The following is a 22,134-nucleotide window of genomic DNA, read 5'->3' as shown; positions in this document are numbered from 1 at the left end:
GCTGTGTCCCCACCTGCTGGCACCGGCCTGGCATGGAGGTGGAGCTTGGCGAGTGTTGGATGTTGTAGCAGCCGCAGGGGCAGGTCAGGTCACCGGGCCTGGCAGACGATGTCGCTACCTCCCCCTGCCTCGTGCCCCAGGTTGTTGTCAGCACCCTAGTGACTGAATCGTCACCTCTCCCTTCTGGAAGGAGAACACTGAGCTTATCCATTCAGTGTTGGGGGGAGGATTGAAGCTGGAAGAGAAGTTGAGACTGTCTGTGGAGTCACGCTGAGAGGCAGCGGGGGAGAAACAGGTGTTCCCGACACTCCCCGCCTCCCTGTGCCTCGTTCTTGCTGGCGTTGTTTACATGTCCCAAGTGAGAGTCAAAGCCGTCTTCCTCCCCGTCTCTAATGCACAACCCGGGGCCAAGGAAAGGGATCTGTCAGCTGGCATTTGCAAAAATAGCAAACGGGCCTCTCTGGGCCTGTCGGCTCTCTGGAGAGGAAACCGGGTAAGGGATCTTTGGGCGGTGGCGGTTGCTTTTCTCTTGCTCATCACTCCCCCATCTCTGAGGTCAGAAAAGGAGATTTTTGCTCACGTGTGCCACTGGCACTGAGCAAGGCAAAGTGGCGTCCCCGAGGCAGGTGACCGGAGGCTGGCTGTGCCCTGGCTCCTCCAAGGGGCCTCCCCCCCCGGGGGAACCCAGCCAGTGGGGGAGTCCCATCCGTCCGGCCGCAGAGCAGCTGCCCTCGCTGAAGGCTTGTGGCTCCCCTGGGCAAGGTCAGCTGATGCAACAGAACACGAGGGCTTCCCAGGGCATCGGGTTTGGTTAACGAAGGCCTCGGCGTTTTTAAGGAAGATTTTCAGCCAAACTGCCAACGACCTTGAGGACTTCTGGGTTCCCATCCCGCAACCGAAAGCCCAAAAGCAAGGCACAGTGTGGCACCCATGGTGGGAGCCTGGGCCTTGCCCCCACCGCCCTCCTGTGACCGGTGCCGTCACCTGTGCTCTGCCCTGCAGTGAGGGGACGAGGATGCTACCTGCAACGGTGCTTGCGGGAAGGCCAGTGCTCTGCGCACGTGGCGCTGTGAGGAGGGGCTGGCACTCAGGTCACTCCAGGATGCCAGAGTTTGGTCTCAGGGCGGGGGTCCCGTTGAATGCCAGAGGCATCCCCTCTAGGAGGGCTGCAGAAGGGAGTTTGGTCCCCTGAGGCCTGGCCACGCTCACACCTCAGGCGCTGGGCTGCTGCGGCCGGGCCTCACCGGGTGCCTGCCTGCCCGCCTCCGCCACCCCGAGCGGGAATCCGCCCACTCCGCTCCTCCTTCGGCCCACCCCGGACCCTCAGACTCGACACAGCCAGAGTGAATGCATCACACACTCGACCCACGAAGGGCCTGCTTCCTGGAAGGGAGGCCTCTGTGAGGTGGTCCACCTCTGTCCTGCAGGTTTTCTCCCAGCTGAAGTTGATTCTGGAAAGGCCTTAGGAGGCACCAGGCAGCCGAACCCCCTGGGTTTCAGGTCTGGGAGGGGAGTGGGACTTGACAAGGGAAAAGGCTGGGTGCTGGGTTAACCAAGTTCTGAGGTGGCCTGGGAACGCAGCAGGATTTTTATTCACCTTTGGGTCCTCAGGACCCAAGCCTGGCTTTGCGGGGTCAGGGGGTGGGGGTCGCTTGCGACTAAGCCGGGAACTGAGCTACAGGGCTGTGTCTAGGCTCTGAGGGGCAGTGTGACCCGTGCCCTCGGGCATCTACAAGGGCCCCGTCTGACCAGCCTCCCCAGACCCCACTCTGCCTGTTGGCTGACGTTTCTGTGCCTTTCACCTGCAGGGGCAGCAGGAAGTCCGCTGTCCTGCTCCCGGCTGGTGTCCTGCCTCAGGACACCTCCTTCGGGCTTCCCTGGTGGCGCAGTGGTTAAGAATCCGCCTGCTAATGCAGGGGACACGGGTTCAAGCCCTGGTCCGGGAAGATCCCACATGCCGCGGAGCAACTGAGCCCGTGCGCCACAACTACTGAGCCTGCGCTCTAGAACCCGCGAGCCACAACTACTGAAGCCCACATGCCTAGAGCCTGTGCTCCGCAACAAGAGAAACCACTGCAATGAGAAGCCCGCGCACCGCAATGAAGAGTAGCCCCCGCTCGCCGCAACTAGAGAAAACCCGCGCGCAGCAAGGAAGACCCAACGCAGCCAAATTAATTAATTAATTAATTAATTTTTTAAAAAAGAACACCTCCTTCATGCTCTTTCCCCGTCCTTGGGGATCGGGGAGCAGGCTTTGGGCTGTGAAGCTCCTGCTGCCTGCGTGACCCAGCCTCCCTGCCTCCCCTGCTCCGGGGCGCCCCTTCCCCCAGTTTCAGCCTTGGCAGCCGTCCCTGCCTCCAGCAGTCTGGGGCGGGAGAACTTTGTACCCTGGGCCAGTGACTCAGGCCGAGCGGATGGCATGGCCTCCCTGGGCAGAAGCAGCCCTGGGTGCCTGGCTGGTGCGGGGTGAGTGCCCCGGGGCTCTCTTGTCGGGTGTGGGTCTTCCCACCTGAGAACACGGTCCGCTCTCCGTGTGCGCATGTGCCGGCCCTTGTCCAGCGAGAGCCACTGGGCGGGTGGCCGCATCGCTGGTTTAGGCGGGAATGAGAGCCCTGCGGGTGTGGGCACCAGAGCCGGGGGTTCCTTCTCGTGCCCCGCACTCATCAGGGAGGAAAGGCCAGTGGGAAGATGGCGATGGCGGCCACGTTCATCGCCCAGGCATGGCGGTCAGGGCCCCTGCTCAGTGATCCACAGGACGACCTGCTGAGGTTGGGGTGGTGTTAGCCACTTCTACAGAGGAGGGAATGAGGCCTCAGGTGCCCAGACCCAGGCCTGCTGACTCCAGGTTCACACTGGGCTGCCAGCCGGTGGGTGTGGCTGCCCTCTGCCCACTTTCCCCACTGCTCTGACTTCAGCGAAGGACCGTGACCTTTCCCCTTCTATAAACATCTGCCTGCTCACTCCCGCACCCCAGGGTCTGCTCAGGTCTCAAGTCCAGGCCGATGTTTGCTTCCGTCTGCACAGGACAGGGGGCTCCGGGGCATTCAGACCCCCCCCACCTCCGCCACCCAGTGCCCAGACCCTGGTTTCTTGGTTTGTAAAGTGGGACGCCAGGGAAGCCCTTGCTGTCTAGAGCATGTGTGAGGGTCAAATGAAGAAATGTGTGTGGGTCTCTTAGGCCGGATAATTCAGACTCCCTTGTTTGCTGACTGAGCTAGGGAGGCACTTGGCACCCAGCCTGGGGGCATAACCTCCAGGGATCTCTCTCTTTATCTGGAAAAGGGACAGGGGCATGTGTGGTTGGGGAGAGGACAGAAATGTCTATTTATCCACAGGACAATGCGTAGTGCCTAAGGCGTCCTCAGGAGTAAACCCACCCAAGCGGGGGAAAAGGAGCGTGCCTCCCTGGAAATAGTTGAAACGTCCCTGGAGGATGGAGAATCTCCGTGCCAGTGGTACCAGCTGTAAGGCTGCTCACCTGTAGATAAGTGAGGAAGATCCCTCCTGCCGCCCTGAGCAGAGCAGGCATCTGGTGCCCAGGACGAGGGTGAGGTTTGCATCCCACACCTGCTCCCCGGGGTGTGCGCCATCGACCGCCAGGGCCTGCCTGCTTCTGGCTGCTCCGCTGGGAAAGTGCTTCCCTCCTAGTGGGTGGGTGTCTGAATCCGGAAGCCGGTGCAGAGGATTAGGTGCTGCCAGTAGACCTGTGAGGGGGAGATAGCAGGATAGCACCTGAAGTTCACTGGCTTTCAGAAAGGTGTGGGAGTCAAATGTTTCCACTCTGAGGCCCAGCTGGTACATTGGCACCAACTGTGAGCAGGTCCCGGGGGCTCCCTGGGGTAGCTCCTCCATCGGCGTCAGCTGGAGCATGGCTTATTTCCTTCAGACCCACAGACAGGCTGCAGAAGCAGTACAGAGAATTCTCTCACACCCCTTACCCTAACTTCCCAAACACTGTTGACCACATTTGCTTCATTATTCTCATGTTTTTCCCTGAACCATTTGAGTGTAAGTTGCAAGTATGATGCCCTTAAACTCCTAAACACTTAAGTGTTTTTTCCCTAAGAATGAGGGTATTCTCTAAAGTAACCACAGTACAACGATTAACATTGACACAATACTTGTTTCTAACGTACAGACCTTATTTAAATTTTGTCAGTTGTCCCCCTAATGGCCTTTATTGCAGCTGAAATCCAAGATCCAATCCAGGAGCACATGTGCATTTCGTTGTTATGGCTCTTTAGTCTCCTTTAACCTGGAAGTTCTTTAGTCTTTGTCCCTCATGACCTTTGACACGTGTGAAGAGTGCAGGCCAGTGGTTTGGTGGAACGTCCCTCAGGCTGGGTTTGCCTTGTGTTGCCTCCCGATTAGACTGAGGCTGGGCATCTGTGGCAGGAACACCCGCAGGTCCTTCTTGGCCGCCCGTCAGGAGGCACGTGATGGCCGTTTCCTGCTGGTATGATGTTAACCTGCATGGCGCCTACTGGGATGTCTGCCAGGTTCGTCCACTTTGTATTAATAAGTAAGGACTGTGTGCTCCATTTTAGAAGATGAGCCAGAGCCCAGCGAGGCTGCTGCCCACCCCTGACATTCGCACTGCTGGGTGGGACCCCGGGCGCCCACCTCCCACCCTCGCCTCTGCCCCTGTTGGCTCTCAACTCCTGAGAGCTTCTGCCCCAGCCCCACGGCGCTTCCTGGCTTTCCTCCCTCAGCCTCCTTCGCTGGCTCTTGCTCCTCATCCAGACTCAACGTTGGTGCACCCGCCGCTCCTCTCTTTTGACTGTTCTGTCCCCAGCAGATCTACCCCAGGCCCAGGGCTTCCAACCCCACCCTTTTGCTGAAGCATCCAGGCTTCCTGCCCCGCTCTGACCTCTTCGGCAGCCCGTCCCCACCCCCAGTCTGGTCTCTCCCGAGGTGGGGGAGGCACTTCCAGTCGCCCATCCTGGGCTTCTTCCTTCCCCTCATCTTCCACAGTGGGTCTCAGCGAATCTAGCCTGTTGTACCCCAAATACCTCCCCACCCCCTCTGTCCCCCCCAGTCAGAGGTGCTGTCTCTGTCTCAGCCCCTGCACAGCCCCACACGTGCACCCTCTTTCCGTCCTCGCTGCTCCCAACCCAGGCATCTTTTCCAAACACGCAGCAGGTCGTGCCCTCCACCACCATGTTGGATGAGAGGCGGACGCACCCAGAGGCCTCGGCAGCCTGGCCCGTCCCACCTTCAGCCGTGGTGTCCCTGCCCCCAGCTGTCAGACCGGATCTTTCTTGGACACACCCAGCTCCTTCTTCCCTCGGGTCCCTGGCCATGGCTGTTACTGTGCTTGGGGTGCGTTCCCTGCAGATCAGATCTGTGTGTGGCTGCGGCTTCCTCCATTTAGGTCCCCACGTCTGTGCCCTCCTCGGAGAGGCCCACTTAATATCCAGCCCCCCACCCGCTAATTCACAAAATGTTACCTGTTTTCTTGCCCTCGGGGCACTAGTCATGATCTGAAAGGACCTTATTTCTGTCTGTTTTTTTCCTTTTCTCTTCTCCTTCCCTGGGTCTGCCTCCTGTGAGAGCCGAGGCCTTCCTGCCTTGTTCTCTCCGCCCTCGCCTGGTGCTGTGCCTGGCGGGGTTGATGCTCGGCCGGCCGCCCTCTCCCCCCTGGTCTGAGGGCTTCCCTCTTCTCTCTTTCTTCTCTTTATTTCCTTATTTCTTTTCTTCTCTTGTCTTTCTATTTGGTCTTTATTTCCCCTTATCCATCTTGTTGGCCATAATATGCTGAGGTTCTTATATATAAAAATATATATATTTTTGTGCTCCTTACTTAAAACAAAAGGGTTGAGTCAAGCATTTAAACTTTACTAAGAAATAGTTCACGTGGTTAGCTGGATAAAGGCACCGGAGCAGGGGTAAAGGACCGAATGCCAGTTTGGGCTCTGCTGCAACAGCTGTGTGACTTTGAACACACTTCTTAAAGCTCGCCTGGGCCTTGGTTTTCTTCATTTGTAAATGAGGCGGGTGGTTGACCTCTGAAGATGTTCTACATTCTGGGATGTAAATTGCCCTCAATTTATTTTTATTGTGATAAAATATATATTGATATAACAGAATTTGCCATCTTAACTATTTTTAAGTGTATAGTTAGTTCACTGGCAATACGTACATTCACATCGTTGTGCAACCATCACTACTGGCCATTTCCAGCACTTTTTCGTCTTGCAAAACTGAGACTCTGTCCCCTTTAAACACTCCCCATCCCCTCCCCCATCCCCTGGCCCCCACCCTCCCACTGTCTGTCTCTGTGAATTTGACTCCTCTAAGCGGAAGGAGTGGCCCTCAGCTGGGTTTCATGACTAATTTACTTAGTAGCCCTTGTAGCAAGGAAGGTTTCTGCAGTTTGAAGAAATCTGCATTTTAACCAAGCAGAGGCTGTGCTTCCCGAGAGCACACTGATGCGGGTTCGCTCCTGGGGAGATCCACTGTCACCCTCCCTGCCCAGCCAGACGGAACCCTGAGGGAGGGACGCAGGGGTCAGTGTGGGGCATGAAGGTTCTAAAGTCTGGGGCTGCCTGGACAGCTGTGCCAAGCAGAGGGGACACTGACATCACACACCGTGGTCATGCAGGGCTGCCGGCTGGTCTCTGAAATTGCTTTAAAAGCTTGAAGTGCGGTGCTTTAGAAATTATAGTGAGTATAAGAGTATTAGGGTAAGCTTGGGGTGCCATTTGGGTGTGAATTTGCTCCCTTCCCTATAGTCACTCAGCCCCGCAGGGAGGAATCGAGGCAGCAGTGGTGCTGGCTTTCATGCGGGGCTGCCGGGAGGCTGGCGCAGGACCCCCGCTCTTCCTGGGGACCCTCCGAGCTGAGGCTTCTCTAACCTGGCCATGACTTCCCTTCCTAGATGCTGAAGTTTCAAACTATCCGTGGGGGCCTGAGGCTCCTAGGTATCCGCCGAACCTCCACTGCCCCCGCTGCCTCGCCCAGTGTCCGGCGCCTGGAATACAAGCCCATCAAGAAGGTCATGGTGGCCAACAGAGGTGAGCACAGCGGGAGCCAGCGTCCAGCCCCTGCCCCAGCTCCCTGCCCCTGTTTCTGCATCTCTTAGGACCCGGGGATCTAAATTCCCATCCTGTTGCCCACCCCCGGCCCCAGGCGAGATCGCCATCCGCGTGTTCCGGGCCTGCACGGAGCTGGGCATCCGCACCGTGGCTGTCTACTCGGAGCAGGACACTGGCCAGATGCACCGACAGAAAGCTGACGAAGCCTACCTCATCGGCCGCGGCCTCGCCCCGGTGCAGGCCTATCTGCACATCCCAGACATCATCAAGGTGGCCAAGGTGAGCGGGGCTGGGCTGGGATGGGGGCCTCTTGAGGGCCAGGCCTGGGTCCTGTGCCTGCCCCCCCAAAACTTGACACTACTGGCAGTGAGTCCCTGTGAAGGGATGAATGAGTGAGTGAGTGAGCGAATGAATGAGTGAATGAATGAGTGACTGAGTGAGTGAGTGAATGAATGAGTGAAGGAATGAGTGAATGAGTGAGTGAAGGAATGGGTGAATGAGTGAGTGAGCGAATGAGTGAGTGAAGGAATGAGTGAGAGTGAATGAGTGAGTGAAGGAATGAGTCAATGAGTGAATGAGTGAGTGAAGGAATGAGTGAGTGAAGGAATGAGTGAGTGAGCAAATGAGTGAGTGAAGGAATGAGTGAGTGAGCAAATGAGTGAGTGAATGAGTGAGTGAAGGAATGAGTGAGTGAATGAGTGAGTAAAGGAATGAGTGAGTGAGCGAATGAGTGAGTGAATGAATGGAGCAAGTGAGTGGGGGCAGGCATGAGGACTGCAGGGTTTGGGCGGGCCTTTGTGAAGGGCTTTGAGGGGAGCTCCACTCTTCTGACGCCACCACCCCCCCGCCAGGAGAACAACGTGGATGCTGTGCACCCTGGCTACGGGTTCCTGTCAGAGCGAGCAGACTTTGCCCAGGCCTGCCAGGATGCCGGGGTTCGGTTCATTGGGCCGAGCCCTGAGGTGGTCCGCAAGATGGGAGATAAGGTGGAGGCCCGGGCCATCGCCATCGCTGCAGGTGAGGATGGGGGCCACGCAGCTCCTGAGAGGGGCTGTCCGGGGCGGGGGCGCTGCTGGCGGGCTTCGGCCTGACCTGCCTGTATCCCACCAGGTGTCCCCGTGGTCCCTGGTACAGCCGCCCCCATCACTTCCCTGCACGAGGCTCACGATTTCTCCAACACCTACGGCTTCCCCATTATCTTCAAGGCCGCCTATGGGGGCGGGGGGCGCGGCATGAGGGTCGTGCAGAGCTACGAGGTGAGCAGGCGCTGAGGGCTGGGAGACCACCTGCACAAGGACTGGGGTGCTGGGGGCGGGCGGGGCCGTGCACGGCAGAGCTTGGGACTCAATGTCTCCTTGGCCCTCGCCTGCGCTCCCAGGAGCTGGAGGAGAACTACACCCGGGCCTACTCGGAGGCTCTGGCCGCCTTCGGGAACGGGGCGCTGTTCGTGGAGAAGTTCATTGAGAAGCCGCGCCACATCGAGGTGCAGATCCTGGGTGAGTGGGGCGCGTTCCCAGGGCCACAGCGCAAGGCAGCTGCCAAGGCCCCGCTCCTTCTGGCTCTCCCTCAGGAAGACCCTCCCCAGGAAGGTGGGCTGTGGGGCCATGCTGGTCGGGCCGGAGGCCTCCGTTGTGCCCGTTTCTGTCCTGGCTGAGCCACCGCTGGGAGCTGTGCCGAGCGGCCACAGTGCTTGCGCAGGGGTCGTCAGGAGCTCATGGGTGTCTGGATCCCAGGAGGAGCTGAGCGCAGTCTACCTCCACCCCAGGGGACCAGTACGGGAACATCCTGCACCTGTACGAGCGAGACTGCTCCATCCAGCGGCGGCACCAGAAGGTGGTCGAGATCGCCCCTGCTGCCCACCTGGACCCCCAGCTTCGGAGCCGGCTCACCAGTGACTCTGTCAAACTTGCAAAGCAGGTGAAGGGCAGGGGCTCTCGGGGACAGAGTTTGAAAGCCAAGGGCACGGGCTCCTCCCCATGTGGAGACAAGGAGCCCATTCCTGCAGGCTTGCTTTGAGCTCCTGCTGGCATAAGCCTCACGGCCGGCGGTCGCTGGGGTCCAGATGTGGGCCAGCTGCTGCAGAGCAGGGAGGCCCAGGGTGACCAGCTCCGGGAAGGGGGCAGGAGGACTGAGGGCTGATGCAGGGCCCTCGGGATCCTTGCTATGCAGCCGCAGAGGCGCTGGGCCCAGAGGCCAAGCCTGGAGACCAGAAAGGCTGAGAGGAGGAGGGAAAGAGCCACTGGCCCCTCCTTAGTGCCCTCTGCACAGATTGAGTTTCTGCGCAGCACCAGCGAACCCCTGGAACAAAGGGAATGAGAGAGTCAGTGGCATCTATTAAGATTAAGGAACAGTATTCAGGCATCTCTTCCTCACTTATTCTTTTTTTTTTTTTTTTGGCTGCGCTGGGTCTTTGTTGCTGCGTGTGGGCTTTCTCTAGTTGAGGCGAGCGGGGGCTACTCTTTGTTGTGGTGCCTGGGGTTCTCATTGTGGTGGCTTCTCCTGTTGCAGAGCACGGGCTCTAGGCGCGCGGGCTTCAGTAGTTGTGGCTCGTGGGGGCTCAATAGTTGTGGCTCACGGGCTCTAGAGCGCAGGCTCAGTAGTTGTGGTGCACGGGCTTAGCGGCTCTGCGGCATGTGGGATCTTCCCGGACCAGGGCTCAAACCCGTGTCCCCTGCGTTGGCAGGCGGATTCTTAACCATTGGGCCACCAGGGAAGCCCCTCGCTTACTGTTAACTGTCCCCTGCATCACCTCTATTGCAACCCATTTGCTCCCCGGGTCCTCCTCCGCCTGTCTCTGCAGGGATGTGGGGTGACTGCCCTCAGGCCGGCCCGGGAAAGTGCCTGCCACGTGTGACCAGGCTGCAGCAGGGACCCTGCTCTCTGTTCTGCTGGGGCCCCCCTGACCCCACCCCGACTCAGAGGCCAGGCATCCTACCCCCGCCTCTGCCTCCCCATCCCAGAGGCCCGAGTGGACATCTCTTCAGATCTGCTCTCCCCGGCTGCCAGGCCGGCCCCTGGGCCTGCTCTCCTTCCAGAGCTGGGCTCCCTCAGGCTCTCAGGCAGCCCGTGCCCACGGACCACGGACGCTTCTGTAACCTTCCCCAAATGGAAAGCCAGCCACAGCTAACATGAGGCGTTGATTAGGGTCTGATTATAGTTGAGATTTTGGTTCCTTTATAAGAGGACTATTCTTGCCTTGAGTTTGGTCTTATTTATTGGCTTTTGCTGTGTCTCCTTCCAGAACAGATTTGAGGGAGCTGAGTGAAGTCTAGTTTGTGGTTTTGGTAGGACCAGAAGTGAAGCTAGAATTAGGCTTGTATTTTGAGTTAGAGCCTCATCTGTTGGTTCCTCTCAAATGGCATCTCTTTGGGTAGTGGCCAGAAGTGATGATGGAGTAAAGTAGAGGGGAACTTTCTGAAGACCCTCTAAGAATAAGCAGGGTCCAGGAGAGGCCAGGGTATGCGCAGGTGGGCCTGTGCCCAAAAGCTGAGGAGCTGCTGGGTAGAGGGCGCCGTCTGGGCCAGACAGGAGCTTCTGCTCGTGTCTCACCTGGACAAGCTGTGTGCAGCCCTCAGAGGTTCCTGCGGAGGCCTGGGGTAGATGTCCAGGCCGGGGGGCCCCTTGTGGGTTTTGGGCTCTCACCTCCCGGGGGCAGGGCTGGTGGGCTGCCTGCCATCGGTTGGGGCGGGGTTTGCCGCAGTCTGTTCTATTATGGAACCAGCCCAGTGGGTGAGCCTGCATCCCCATCGGGCTCCCACCACTGCGCCCCTGCTGATGCGGCCACCCCACAGGTGGGCTACGAGAACGCGGGCACGGTGGAATTCCTGGTGGACAAGTACGGCAAGCACTACTTCATTGAGGTCAACTCGCGCCTGCAGGTGGAGCACACCGTCACCGAGGAGATCACCGAGTGAGCACGGGGGTCGGCCCAGTGGCGCGGGGGCAGCCTCCGTGACCAGCCCGCGGCTGCAAATGGCGGGGAGCAGTGCTGGGAAGGGGCGTCTCCCCCATCTTGTGTGAAACCCACACCAGGTGGTTCCTAGGGAGTGGGCAGCAGGAGCTCGGCTCACTGTTCACGGGTAGAGAATATTTAGGGATCCAGGTACTTACTTTTTATGAAAGTTATTATTATAAGAGCATTACATGGTTATTGTAAGAATTGGTACAAAGGAGCAAATAAAAATGACTCAGGACCCCACCCCTCAGAAACAGGATGCTGAGGAGGTTCCTGGCAGGCTGTGCTGTGTGCTGCACATCACGACCTCACTGGAAGAAGGTGCCAATCAACCCCATTTTTCAGATGATGAAACTGAGGCTCAGAGAGGTTAAGAGAGTTGCTCAAGGTCACACAGCTGGTCGTCTCCAGCCCTGTGCTGTGTCTCCTATGCCCACACTAAATCTTTTGGTTTCTTTCCATCTTTATTTACTATATAAGTAGTTTGACACAAATGAGATGTTTTGTATAGAACTTTTATTCTACTTTTAAAGTTTAATATTTGTCTAAGGCATTCCCATTCTTTCCAAATACTTTTAAGTGGTTGCACACTATTGCATCTTCTGGGTATTTTATAACTTATCTACATATTCCTCTATTTTTAGACAATCAGGTTGTTTGGCTTTTGTAGTTATTAAGGGTGTGTCAGTTAACATCTTTGGGCCTAAGTCTTTGCCCACCTCTCTGAAGAGTTCTGAGGACAGACACCTTTAGTAGGATTACCTGAGCAATGGATAAGCAACATCTCACCTAAAGAGCCTTCAAGATCCCTTGTTCCAATTTGTTCTCCCACAAGCATTGCGTATAGACATTCCAAAAAAAACCTGCCCATTTTATAAACAATCAATATGGCCTTTCATTGTTTCAAAATACATACATTGAGCCTTTTAAGTGTTACACCCTAGCTTTGGGCCAGTCCATCTCACCATGGAACTTTTCGGACAGTTCCTTCCCCGACCCCTGATCCCACCTGAGACTGAGGATGCTGCTGGGGCGCCTGCCTTTGCCCAGCAGGTGCACGGAAGGCCTCAGGGTCCTTGCTCTCTCGAGGTAAAGGCTGAGTCGAGGCACATGCTCTGGCCTCACCCTCTGGCCCCGTGAGACTTTCCCCATTGCATTGCTGTAAAACTGTCGTCAATCTTGAGCCTGTTCTGAGCCTGTTCTGTTAAGGATGGGAGTCTTTGCTTGCTCGAGAGCAGAGGTTTTATGTCAGACACAGACTGGGGTGCAGGTTCCTCCCAGGTCACTAGCTGCATAGAGCTTGGGTGGGCTGCAGCCTCTCTGGCCCTCGGGCTCCTCCTCTGATGGGAACGACAGTGACTCTCAGAGCATTACTGTGGAGGTGAAGCTTGGAAAGAGCACAGTCATAGTCTGCGGTGTGTAGATGCGGCGCTGCATGGTAATCATCCTCACTACTGTGGAGTGGTTTAGCAGGAAATACGAAACACTGAGGAAGATCCGCCAGGGTAGTAGTTCCCAGGCTGTCCTTATCACAAGCCTCAGTGACAATAAATTTAAAACCTTGAGTTTTTTTTTAACAGCTGTTCCACTTAGATTTGTTGCTGTCCTTAGGAGCATGGAGTCAGCGAGGGTGTGCTTAGAAAACCAGGCACATTTGGAGAGCTTTGTACTCTGAGATCTTCTCTGAAGGGTCTTTCTTGGGGACAAGCCCAGCTGCAACATAGGTCCTGGGAGGGTGGCATCCTGACCACAATGGCGCCCACCGGTGTGGACCCTCCAGTAGCTGTGGCCCCATCTCAACAAGCCTGGCCTTCACTATAATCCTGTCGTCTTGCAAACTGGCCCCCAGCCCCACCCAGCACACACCCTGTAGCACATACCGCTCTTAAGAATGAGGGTCTGAGCCTTCAGATCCAGGCTTGACCAAGGGAGGGTTTGGGGGAGGCAGGAGGACAGAGAGACCCCAGGGAAGGAGTAGGGCAGAGCGTGGGGAGGAGTAGTTTGGGAGGGGGTGCAAGATCAGGTAGATGCTAATATTTCAGCCACCCCTCCGGCTGCCGCGTTCTCCTCATTCAGACCTTGCGGGTTCCCAGCCTGGTCTGGTTGGGAGGAGGCTGCCGAAGGGTCAGCCGGCAGGGGCGGCGGGGCCGGGGCTGCCCTCGCCCATCCCCTGCCTCACGCTCTCCCCCATCCTGCAGTGTGGACCTGGTCCACGCCCAGATCCACGTGGCCGAGGGCCGGAGCCTGCCTGACCTGGGCCTGCGGCAGGAGAACATCCGCATCAACGGCTGTGCCATCCAGTGCCGGGTCACCACTGAGGACCCCTCACGCAGCTTCCAGCCGGACACCGGCCGCATCGAGGTAGGGCCGCCTTCCCACTGAGCCCGCCACCAGTCTCGGCCTGCTTGCAGACGCTTCTCTGGGGGGGCACGAGGGAGCCTGTGGGCCCGGCCGTGAAGGAGGCCCCTGGCTTGAGCTGGCTGAGAGTACGTGGGAGCCAGGCACTGTCCAGGACTAAAGGGGAGAGCATTCCCCGGGAGAGACTGCCATGTGCACGGGCCGGAAAGGCCAGCGGGGGGGGATCACGTGGAACAGGGAGCAGACCAGCTGGGTGCCAAGTGCAGGGTCCCTGGGAACGAAGCCCAGGCCCTTGATTCGTGTCACAAGAACCCAAAGCTTCACTGCCCACCGAGCAGCACTGCTGGCTTCTGTCCTGCCTTCAGTCTGAGGGAGACCCTGGGTGCAGCAAGGGATTGGGGCCCGTTATGTCTCAGTGGAGGGGATGGGCTGGGCCAAGGGACCCATCAGGGATGAATGAGGGAGTCGGGGAGATGGAGGGGGCCAGGGAGGAGACTGAGAGGCAGGCTCGGCCTGTCAGGGGCTGAGAGAGGGCCTGGGCGGGCTCCCCTGCCCCTCCCCTGGGCACTCCTCTCTCCCCTCCCCTCCCCTCCCGCCCCAGCCTCTGGGCCCGCTGCAGGCAGGAGCCCTCTGGCCTGCTGGGACTCCTGTTCCCTGGTCCTGTCTCATGCCACCAGCTAAGGATGCCTCCAGTCCTGCACGTCAGCAGTGCTGTCACAGGCTCTGCTGGTTTACTGCTCCCCATATGGCCCGAGCCTCTGAGGAAGCAGGAGGCATGCGGGAGTCCAGGGAGGAGGGCGAGGGTGATTTTGAGACAGACCCTGAGCTCCTGAGACAAGTGACATGGGGTGGCCGGGGAGGGAAGGGGAGCTATCTGGATTCTGAAAGCCGCATAGAGCTGCTCGGCTTGAGGCAGAGCTGCCGCCGAAATTCCATTTCTGGAAGGATCCAAGTCCATAGGTGGGGGCCAGCCCCAAGGCCAGAGTGCTGTGTGCTGGGCGGCCTCCGACTTCTCTGCCCTCGGCCAGGAAGGGGCAGCTCCGAGACGCAGTGATGCCTTCCTGCACCTCCACCTCCGGGGCCTGGCTCCTCCGAGCCTGGTTTACCACAGAATATTTTTAGCTGACAGTTCCTGCTCACAGCTACGTGTTCACCCTTAAATATTTTATTGAGTTCCTTTTTATCGAACACGGGCCTGTGTCCCTTAGACGCGGAAATACGGTGCAGCGTGTGTCCCAAGCCCCCCGGGCTGTCCCTCCCGCTCCCCGTCTCCCTGACCTGTGCCGCACATGGGTCCCCTGCCCCGGGTGCAGGCTCTCCCTCCCCCTCCACAGATGTTCACGCCCCAAGCCCCTGTCCCCGTGCCGTGGCCCCCTGCCCCCATCGGACCGTTTGGAGCCCCCGTGCGTCCCCATGAGCCGCCTCTCTGACCCTCACTCTCTGCTTCCCCTCCTGGGCCCGTGGGCTCCTGTGTGTCCCCCTGCATCTGGCCTGGCTCCCTGTTCCTAGTGTTAATCATCCGCTCGCTGGCTCCTCCCATCTGGAAGGAAGGGAAGGTGGGGGGACACCGTACGTTAAACGCCCCCTGGCCTGCCTCCGCTTGCCTTGCTCTGTCCTGCAGCATCCTTGTCACCCGTCTGTGTGCTTCCTCATTTGTTTGTCTGCCCCCTTCGCCCAGCAGGCTGGGAGCCCCCTGCGAGCAGGGGACTCTGTTTTAGCTGCTCTGTCCCCACTACCTGGCACGAGGTGGGCACACGTGCTGTGGAATGAATGAGTGAACAAATGAATGAACCTGAAAAGCAAGAGGGTTGGTCAGGCGGGCGGGGTGGCAGGTCGGTGGGATCTGGCCTGCTTGCCCTGGTCCCTCCGTGCCCTGCAGGCTCCGCCGCATCAGCCCTGAGTGCTAGGCGCCAAGCCCTGGGGCTGGCGGGGCACGCCCTCCCCGTCCCTTGTCCTGCTCCCTTGCTCCTCTTGGGGAGGAGGGAGCGGTGACTGTGGCCCTTCCTCCACACGGTGGGGTGCCCCTGGGTTTGCTGGCAGAAAGTAAGAACTTCACAAGCCAGAGCTGGGGTTCACCTGTGCACGGCCTTCAGCGCCCTGCCGGCCCACGCTGGCCTCTCCCCGCAGGTGTTCCGGAGCGGGGAGGGCATGGGCATCCGCCTGGACAACGCCTCTGCCTTCCAAGGCGCCGTCATCTCCCCCCACTACGACTCCCTGCTGGTCAAAGTCATCGCCCACGGCAAGGACCACCCCACGGCCGCCACGAAGATGAGCAGAGCCCTTGCCGAGTTCAGAGTCCGAGGCGTGAAGGTGAGAGTCTGCAGGCCCGAGATGCCCATTGGCCTCTCGGTCAGGCCCTGTCACTTGTGTATAGCTGGAGATGGAATCACAGCCACATACTGTCTTGTCCCTGAGGCCAGCGCTGCTCGAGTAGCTGTGGGCACTCCCTGGGCAGGCGCTGCCGTCAGACACTCTGCAAGGCAGGAGAGGCAGAAGGACGGGGCTCTGCCCCTCGGGCATCATGCTGCCCAGCCCCCTGTGGAGGGTGGCGGCCCGGCAGACCCACTTCTCCTCCTCATCTGAGAGTCCCAGGGGATGCTCTCCCCGTGCTGAGGACACCGTCCCCTGCCCACTGCACACGGGGAGCTGGGTGGCTGACGGCCCCTCCGCACCGCCCTCTCCTTCTCGGCTGCTCCAGCCCTGCTGCGTCCGGGCTCGGCGCTGGGTCTGGGGCGCGTGGGCAGCGCTGTCCTCTCTCAGCCCCACGTCATTCCCCTCACCTGCTGACATGCTGCACGGTGTCTGGCAGGTGCTCCGAGGGTGCAGAAGCCTTTTGAAAAAGCACGTGGGAGGGAGGAGCCTGTGGGGCTCGGCCCACCTCCCGGGGTCCGTGCCTCGGGGCCTCTGCACTTCCGTGAGGAGCCTCAGGGCTCCCGTCCGGGGGGCCGTTTCCTGCACACGTGGCAGAGACGCGTCATGACGTCGTGTGCTCCACCCGCTTCTCGCTGCGGGGGTTTGGTCTCCCACCGCGGCGTCCCGGGGCTGCTTCCGGTGGGGGGTGGCCGGTGTGCAGGGGGCCCGGCCACCCCACCCCTCGCCTGCCTGCTTCTGTTGCTGTGTTGTCCTGTTGGTGACCCCGGCTGGCCCCCCCGTGGTTGTGCCTCTGGGCCATAGGACCCTCCACCTGTCATGCGGGCTGGAGGGCTCCTGAGCACCCACTGCCTTAGAGCTGGAAGGTGGAGAAAGGAGACCAGGGCCATGGGGGCCGTGAAGGGGCCGAGGAAGGTGGGAGGCTGACAGCAGGCTGGGGCACCAGCGTCCTGCCCAAATGTGCACCTGCGCCAGGCCACTGGCCCTGCCAACCCTGCGCCGCAGCCCTGCAGGCCACCTGCCCTCCCCCCCGCCCCACCCCCGTGCCTTCTCCACCCTCTCTCCACGGCCCCTTGCAGGGCTCACGCTCTCCTGCTCTTCTCTGTTGAAGACCTTGTTTCATTTTATTTAAACCAGGATCTCTCTTGGGCCACATCCAGGTATGTGTTCTGGGGCTGGGCGGGCAGGCACACGTGTGTGTCGATGCCATGCACACATACAAGTGTGTGAGCTCGGCCTGCCACGTGTGTACGCACGCACCTTATCGCGCCAACTCTCACTGGGCTGCCATCAGAGCCAAGGTGGGCCCCCTTAGGCAGAAAGGGCCACACACCCCTCAGCACAGGTGCAGCACCGCGGGCCTGGGGTGCCACGCCCACCCTCCGCACCGGGAACCGGGCACCTGCATGTCCTCGAAGCACTGGGTGCACGGGCCGCGCCACATGTGCCCGGAAGTATGTTTGGAGCACTGATTCCTCCCAGCTGATGCCCAGGAGCAGTGGTTGTTTGAAGGCTGGAGGAGGCCTGTCTGGGCCAGAGGCTGGCGGGGACCTGGGCCTGGAGGAGGCAGAGCAGGGCACGCCGCCCCATGACTGTGGCTCCTTGAGGTGGGGACTAGAGCAGTGGCCATGTGGGCGTGGTCCCCCTTGGTGTTTGCCCCTGGGTGTCCAGCAAGAGCGAAGCCACGAGGGGCATCAGTGGAGCAGTTGAGAACCAAGATCTTGCTCAGGGCCTGCATCCCCGACAGGAACCTTCTAGGGGCGTCCCAGACTGAGAGCAGGGCAATGGGATTCCAAGTCCCTTTCCAATCCCTTTGGGATGACATTTTATACATCCAGAAGGTGCCCTGGCCAATGGTGAATAAGGTTGTCACCCACGGGAACCAACGGGGACTTCCTCACTGAGTTGCTAAGAAGAACGTTACCAGCCCAGGTCCCTTTGCCCAGAAGGGCTGCACCGCCTCCCACCTGCTCCCTTTGCTGCCCTGTGCACTGTAACGCCCATGCCAGGTAAGGGCAAGACATCCTGCCCATGTGCTGTCAGGAAGGGGCGTTCCCTGCGCTCAGATGTGGGCACAGAGCACAGAGGCGCTGGGCCCCACAGCACTCCAGGGTCCGAGGGCACCCCAGGCTGGCTGGGCCTCCACGGGGCTGGTAGCCCCAGCGCTGACCCCGTCTTGTTTGTGCCTCCACTGGCCCGGAGTCCCCCCTCTCTTTTCAGGGAACCTAGCAGGGCGAGACCAGAGACTAGCGCTGAGGTGACCCCAGTAATTTTATTATAAAGAAAAACAAGACTTGCACTTGGTGGCTGCAGCCCCTGCCTCGGAGGCCGTGAGCACCTGTCACAGGGACCTGTCCCGTTTTGCCCGACTGGAGGCCAGAACCAGGGAGAGGGCCCCCTGTCCTGCCCAAGGGACCCAGGGTAAAACCAGGAGGGACTCCCAGGCAGCACTGACCCACCTGGCCAGGAGGCTGCCCACCCCACACCCTCTGCCGCCCACCCCGGGCTGGCTCCCTTGCCATCACACCACACTCTCTTCCAGCCGCTCAGCGCTGCCCCCCATGCCCCGGCACCCGGCCCCGAGCAGCCCCCCGTGCACAGAGTGGCTCCGTCGGGCCCAGGCCCCTCCGAGGCGCCTGGCGTACCCGTAGCACCCGCCCGTGTCTCCCAGGTCCAGGGAGCAGCTGCGCTGGGGGCGAGGCGGGGGGCTCCGCGGTGGGTGCGTCTTGGGTGTGGGGCTGGGGCCCCCGTTGGTCTGGGATTGGACGTGGCTGAGCTTGAGGGGGAGGCGGCCATTCCCGGCCCCCCGGCCCCGAACCAGCAAGGCCACAGTGAAGACCAGTAAGGCAGCCACCAGCACCCCCCCGACAGCCACGGTCAGGGTCCCGCCCAGCACGTGGGCCTGCAGGGCGTGGCACAGGGGCGTGGCTGGCAGCGTGGAAAAGTGGGCACAGCCCAGCAGCCTAGTGGCTGTGAGGTCGGAAGGCCCAGCGGCAGGTGACAGGGCCAGCAGACAGAGGTCATAGTCGGCACCCGGGACCAGGTGTTTCAGCAGGAAGTGGTGGCTGGAGGCTGGGACGATTCTGCGGGCAAGGGCAGGCAGTCAGAGCGCAGGCACGGGGGCCCAGGCCCCAGCCCACCCCCCACCAGCCTCACCATGCGCCCCCAGGTCCCAGCTCTGAACACTTCCTTCCCCAGGACCACATGGGCCTGTGTGTTCACTGAAGAAGGCAGAGAAAACAAGACAGGCGCATGTGGCCCTGGAGCCGGTTGTCAGGGGCCAGAGAGGTGTGCACGTTGACACCCGGGCCCAGGGCTGGCCTCGAGGCGGTGGAGAATCACACGCCAGATGCACAAACAACATGCGTGTGCGGGCCAAGCCCATGAGCTTAAATGCAGACGGATGCCAATACCCGAGGCCTCACCGGCTCTGCCACACCTAAGGCCTCCCCCTCCCCTCCCCCTGCAGCCCCCACTCGGCCCAGGCAGCTCGGAAGCTGAGGAGGGGTATGTGGAAGGCCCGAGGAGAGAGAAGGAGCAGGAGAGGTGGCCAAGCCCCGAGGGGTGGAGCAGGGCTCAGAGGAGGGCTGCTGGGGGTGACGCTGGGGGCCACGGACTACAAAGCGCCTCCTCACCGGTACATGAGGGTCTCGTCCTCGCTGCTGTTGTACTGGATTTGGAACATCCACACAGGGTCCGCCGGCCGCCCTGGCCCCCAGCTCACTAGCCCCGAGGTGGCGGTCACCTCCGTCACCTGCACAGCTGGCTCAGACTCCAGCGTCCCCTCGCCCTCGGCAGCAGTGCGGGCTGAGGCGGCAATGTCCGAGGGCCCCGGGCGGGCCCCCTCGGTACTGCCGTTCCCTCCGTGGGGTAAGGCCAGCACCCGTAGTTCTACCCTGGCTGTGGCCTCGCCAGCAGGGTTGGTGGCAATGCAGGTGTAGCCCCCCGCGTCCGTGGAACCCGTCACCCCAATCTCCAGGGTCCCGTTGGGAAAAGCCCGGGCTCGGGAGGAGTTGCCGACCAGCCGGTCGTCAGGGCCGACCCAGTGCATGGTGGGCGTAGGGTCGCCGAGGGCCCGGCACCGCAGTGTGGCCCGCTGGCCCTCCAGCACCCAGAGGCGCTGTGTGTGGCGGGCAATGAGGGGCGGCTCACAGGAGAACTCGCCCTCGGGCACCGCCCAGAAGTAGCGGCCGGCCAGGCCAGGCGGGGAGGCGCACGTCTCCAGGTCGTCGGGCCGGGCGAGCCGCCGCAGCCACAGCAGTTCGCAGTTGCAGTGCAGGGGGTTCCCACTGAAGCTCAGCACCAGCGGGGCAGGCGAGGCCTCGGCGTTGCGCCCCCGGGAGAAGAGCGGGTCGGGCGCCAGCGTGGCCAGGCGGTTGGAGGTGAGGTCAAGGCGGGAGAGCTGGCCGAGTTGCGCAAAGGCGCCCGGGGGCAATGCGTCGATGAGGTTGTGGTCCAGGTTGAGGGTGTGCAGGGCAGGCATGGCGCCGATGCCGGCCCAGGGCACCTGCCGCAGGTTGTTGTAGGACAGGTCCAGGTCCTCCAGGCTGTCCAGGAAGTCGTCGAAGGCCCCCGGCGCGATGCGGCCCAGCTGGTTGCCGCTGAGGATGAGGTGCTGCAGGTTGACGGGGCCCCGCAGGCTGCCGGTGCCCAGCTCCACCAGCCTGTTGCCATCCAGGTGCAGGGAGCGCAGGCTCTCCAGGTCCCCGAAGGCGCGGGCCCCGATGCGGGTGATGGCGTTGCGGGACAGCGTCAGGTCCACCAGCCCCGTCATGTTGCGGAAGTCTGGCGGCCCTAAGGCCTGGATGAAGTTGTCAGCCAGCCGCAGCTCCACTGTGCGCCGGTCCACGTTGGGCGGCACGAACAGCAGGCCTCGGTGGGCACAGAGGGTGCTGAGCGACTCGGACAGGTTCTGGCAGACGCAGGGCAGTGGGCAGGCGGCCGCTCCACTGGCCAGCAGCAGCAGCAGGAGCGGCGGGGCCATGGTGAGCGCCCTGTAGGGAAGGGTCACAGCCCAGGCACAGGTGGGTCTGGCACAGGTGCCCACTTGCCCCAAGACCCAGTCTCAGGGGCCAGCCTCGAGAGCCTGGCCTGGGGGTGGGGTCAGGGTCAGAGGCCCAAGGGGTCCCCCAAGGCTGAGAGAAAGCTGGAGCCTGCAGGGCCAGGGCCCCCAGAGTAAAGGTCACATTTCCCAAGCAGTTAGGGGGAGTCCGGGCTCTGGGGACAAGGTGAGGCTTGAGGCAGGAAGCGGAGGTGGCCATGAGAGCAGGGAGGGTCCCGGAACTTCCTTTCCCTGGCGTCCCCTGGAACCTCCGGCATCCCTTCGGCGCCATCCCCTCCCCCGCCTGCTAAGGTGCCCCTCCCCAACCCCTCCCGTGGCCCCTTGCCCCTCCCTGGCCAACCCCCAGTCTGTCCCCCGCGGCCCCCTCACCTGGTGTCCGTAGCTCAGGGGGCGCGGGCCGCCCTCCCCGTGGGCCCGGCCGGCCCCTGCCGACTCCAGGCGGCTCTCCCGCGGGGGTGAGGCCCGGGGCTGACCAGCCGCCCTCCGCACGCCTTCCGGCCCATGGCGCTCGGGCCCGCGGCCCCGGCTCACTCGGTTCCCGGCACCTTTTCCGCGGCGCGGCGGCGGCGGTGGCGGCGGCAGCAGCAGCGGCGGCGGCAGCAGCGGCAGTAGCAGCAGTAGCAGCAGTAGCAGCACTGACAGGCAGGGGGGTGCGCGCCAACGAGCACGCGCACCGTGGACACGCACGTGGAGAGCGGACGTGGAGGGGCGCGCGGGGATCCACCGGGGCCCAGGCCGGCTCCCGAGGTCACCCGGATACGCGGCCACTGCAGGGCCCACGGGTGGCTCCTGATCACGCCCGAGGCCCGGGCCGGCGCGGACCCGCCGCGCAGCCCCCTGGCGCCGCCGCAGTGCACTCACCCTGGCACAGGCGCGCGCGCCCCCGGCCACCCTGGCGCCCCTGCATCCTGCACCGCACTGGCGCCTGCTGCCGCTGCGCGAACCGTCACTCTGCAGACAGCCAGACAAAGCGCCAGCTCGCGGGCCCCTTCACCATCTCCCAGAGACGAGAGTCTTTGTCACATGTCGCTGGGCACCCTCCCGAACACACCCACACATGCCCACACACCCACACGTCCCCACACCCACAGGCAGGGCCGGGTGCAAACCCGCACTGTTGCTGGGACCCTTGCATTCACAGACACACGCTGAAGGTCATAACCGTTCTGCATCGCCAAGTCACGTGGAGGGTCCCCAACAGGCACGGGCCCTGCGGGAGGAGGGGAGGGTTTGGGGCGATGCCCCCCCCTCCCGCTCCCCCAAGGCAGGGCTCCCGCGGGGTGGGGCCGAGAGGGCTCGGCCTTGGGTCTGGCGCTGTGCTCCGCCCCCGCTGCCGGGCCCCTCCCTCCTCC

The 22,134-nt window shown here is 61.4% G+C and overlaps 2 protein-coding genes across 6 annotated transcripts in view; one reads left to right on the top strand and one right to left on the bottom strand.

Moving 5' to 3' along the window:
* Window positions 1–22,134, top strand: part of PC (pyruvate carboxylase) — a 105,607-nt gene that overhangs the window by 75,794 nt on the left and 7,679 nt on the right. For 3 of the 5 annotated variants that reach the window (XM_061202119.1, XM_061202120.1, XM_061202121.1), the window contains 10 exons: window positions 3,336–3,547; window positions 6,881–7,016; window positions 7,132–7,316; window positions 7,889–8,054; window positions 8,148–8,293; window positions 8,416–8,533; window positions 8,803–8,954; window positions 10,829–10,947; window positions 13,191–13,353; window positions 15,478–15,660. In XM_061202119.1, the coding sequence (XP_061058102.1) occupies window positions 6,881–7,016; window positions 7,132–7,316; window positions 7,889–8,054; window positions 8,148–8,293; window positions 8,416–8,533; window positions 8,803–8,954; window positions 10,829–10,947; window positions 13,191–13,353; window positions 15,478–15,660 (1,368 nt within the window). In that variant the 5' untranslated portion in view covers window positions 3,336–3,547. The remainder of the gene's footprint in view (window positions 1–3,335; window positions 3,548–6,880; window positions 7,017–7,131; window positions 7,317–7,888; window positions 8,055–8,147; window positions 8,294–8,415; window positions 8,534–8,802; window positions 8,955–10,828; window positions 10,948–13,190; window positions 13,354–15,477; window positions 15,661–22,134) is intronic. The other 2 variants (XM_061202118.1, XM_061202116.1) reach the window with 1 other exon arrangement.
* Window positions 18,193–22,129, bottom strand: LRFN4 (leucine rich repeat and fibronectin type III domain containing 4). The gene is made up of 3 exons (XM_061202122.1): window positions 21,152–22,129; window positions 19,356–20,714; window positions 18,193–18,803 (listed from the first exon to the last, which is right to left on the bottom strand). The coding sequence occupies exons 2-3, from the start codon at window positions 20,702–20,704 to the stop codon at window positions 18,242–18,244; spliced, it is 1,911 nt and encodes a 636-aa protein (XP_061058105.1). The 5' UTR covers window positions 20,705–20,714; window positions 21,152–22,129; the 3' UTR covers window positions 18,193–18,241.

This window comes from Eubalaena glacialis, chromosome 10 (assembly GCF_028564815.1).
Source record: "Eubalaena glacialis isolate mEubGla1 chromosome 10, mEubGla1.1.hap2.+ XY, whole genome shotgun sequence".
Lineage (NCBI taxonomy): Eukaryota > Metazoa > Chordata > Mammalia > Artiodactyla > Balaenidae > Eubalaena > Eubalaena glacialis.
The sequence above is the reverse complement of the archived record's forward strand: the minus strand, read 5'-3'. Positions and strand labels throughout refer to the sequence as shown.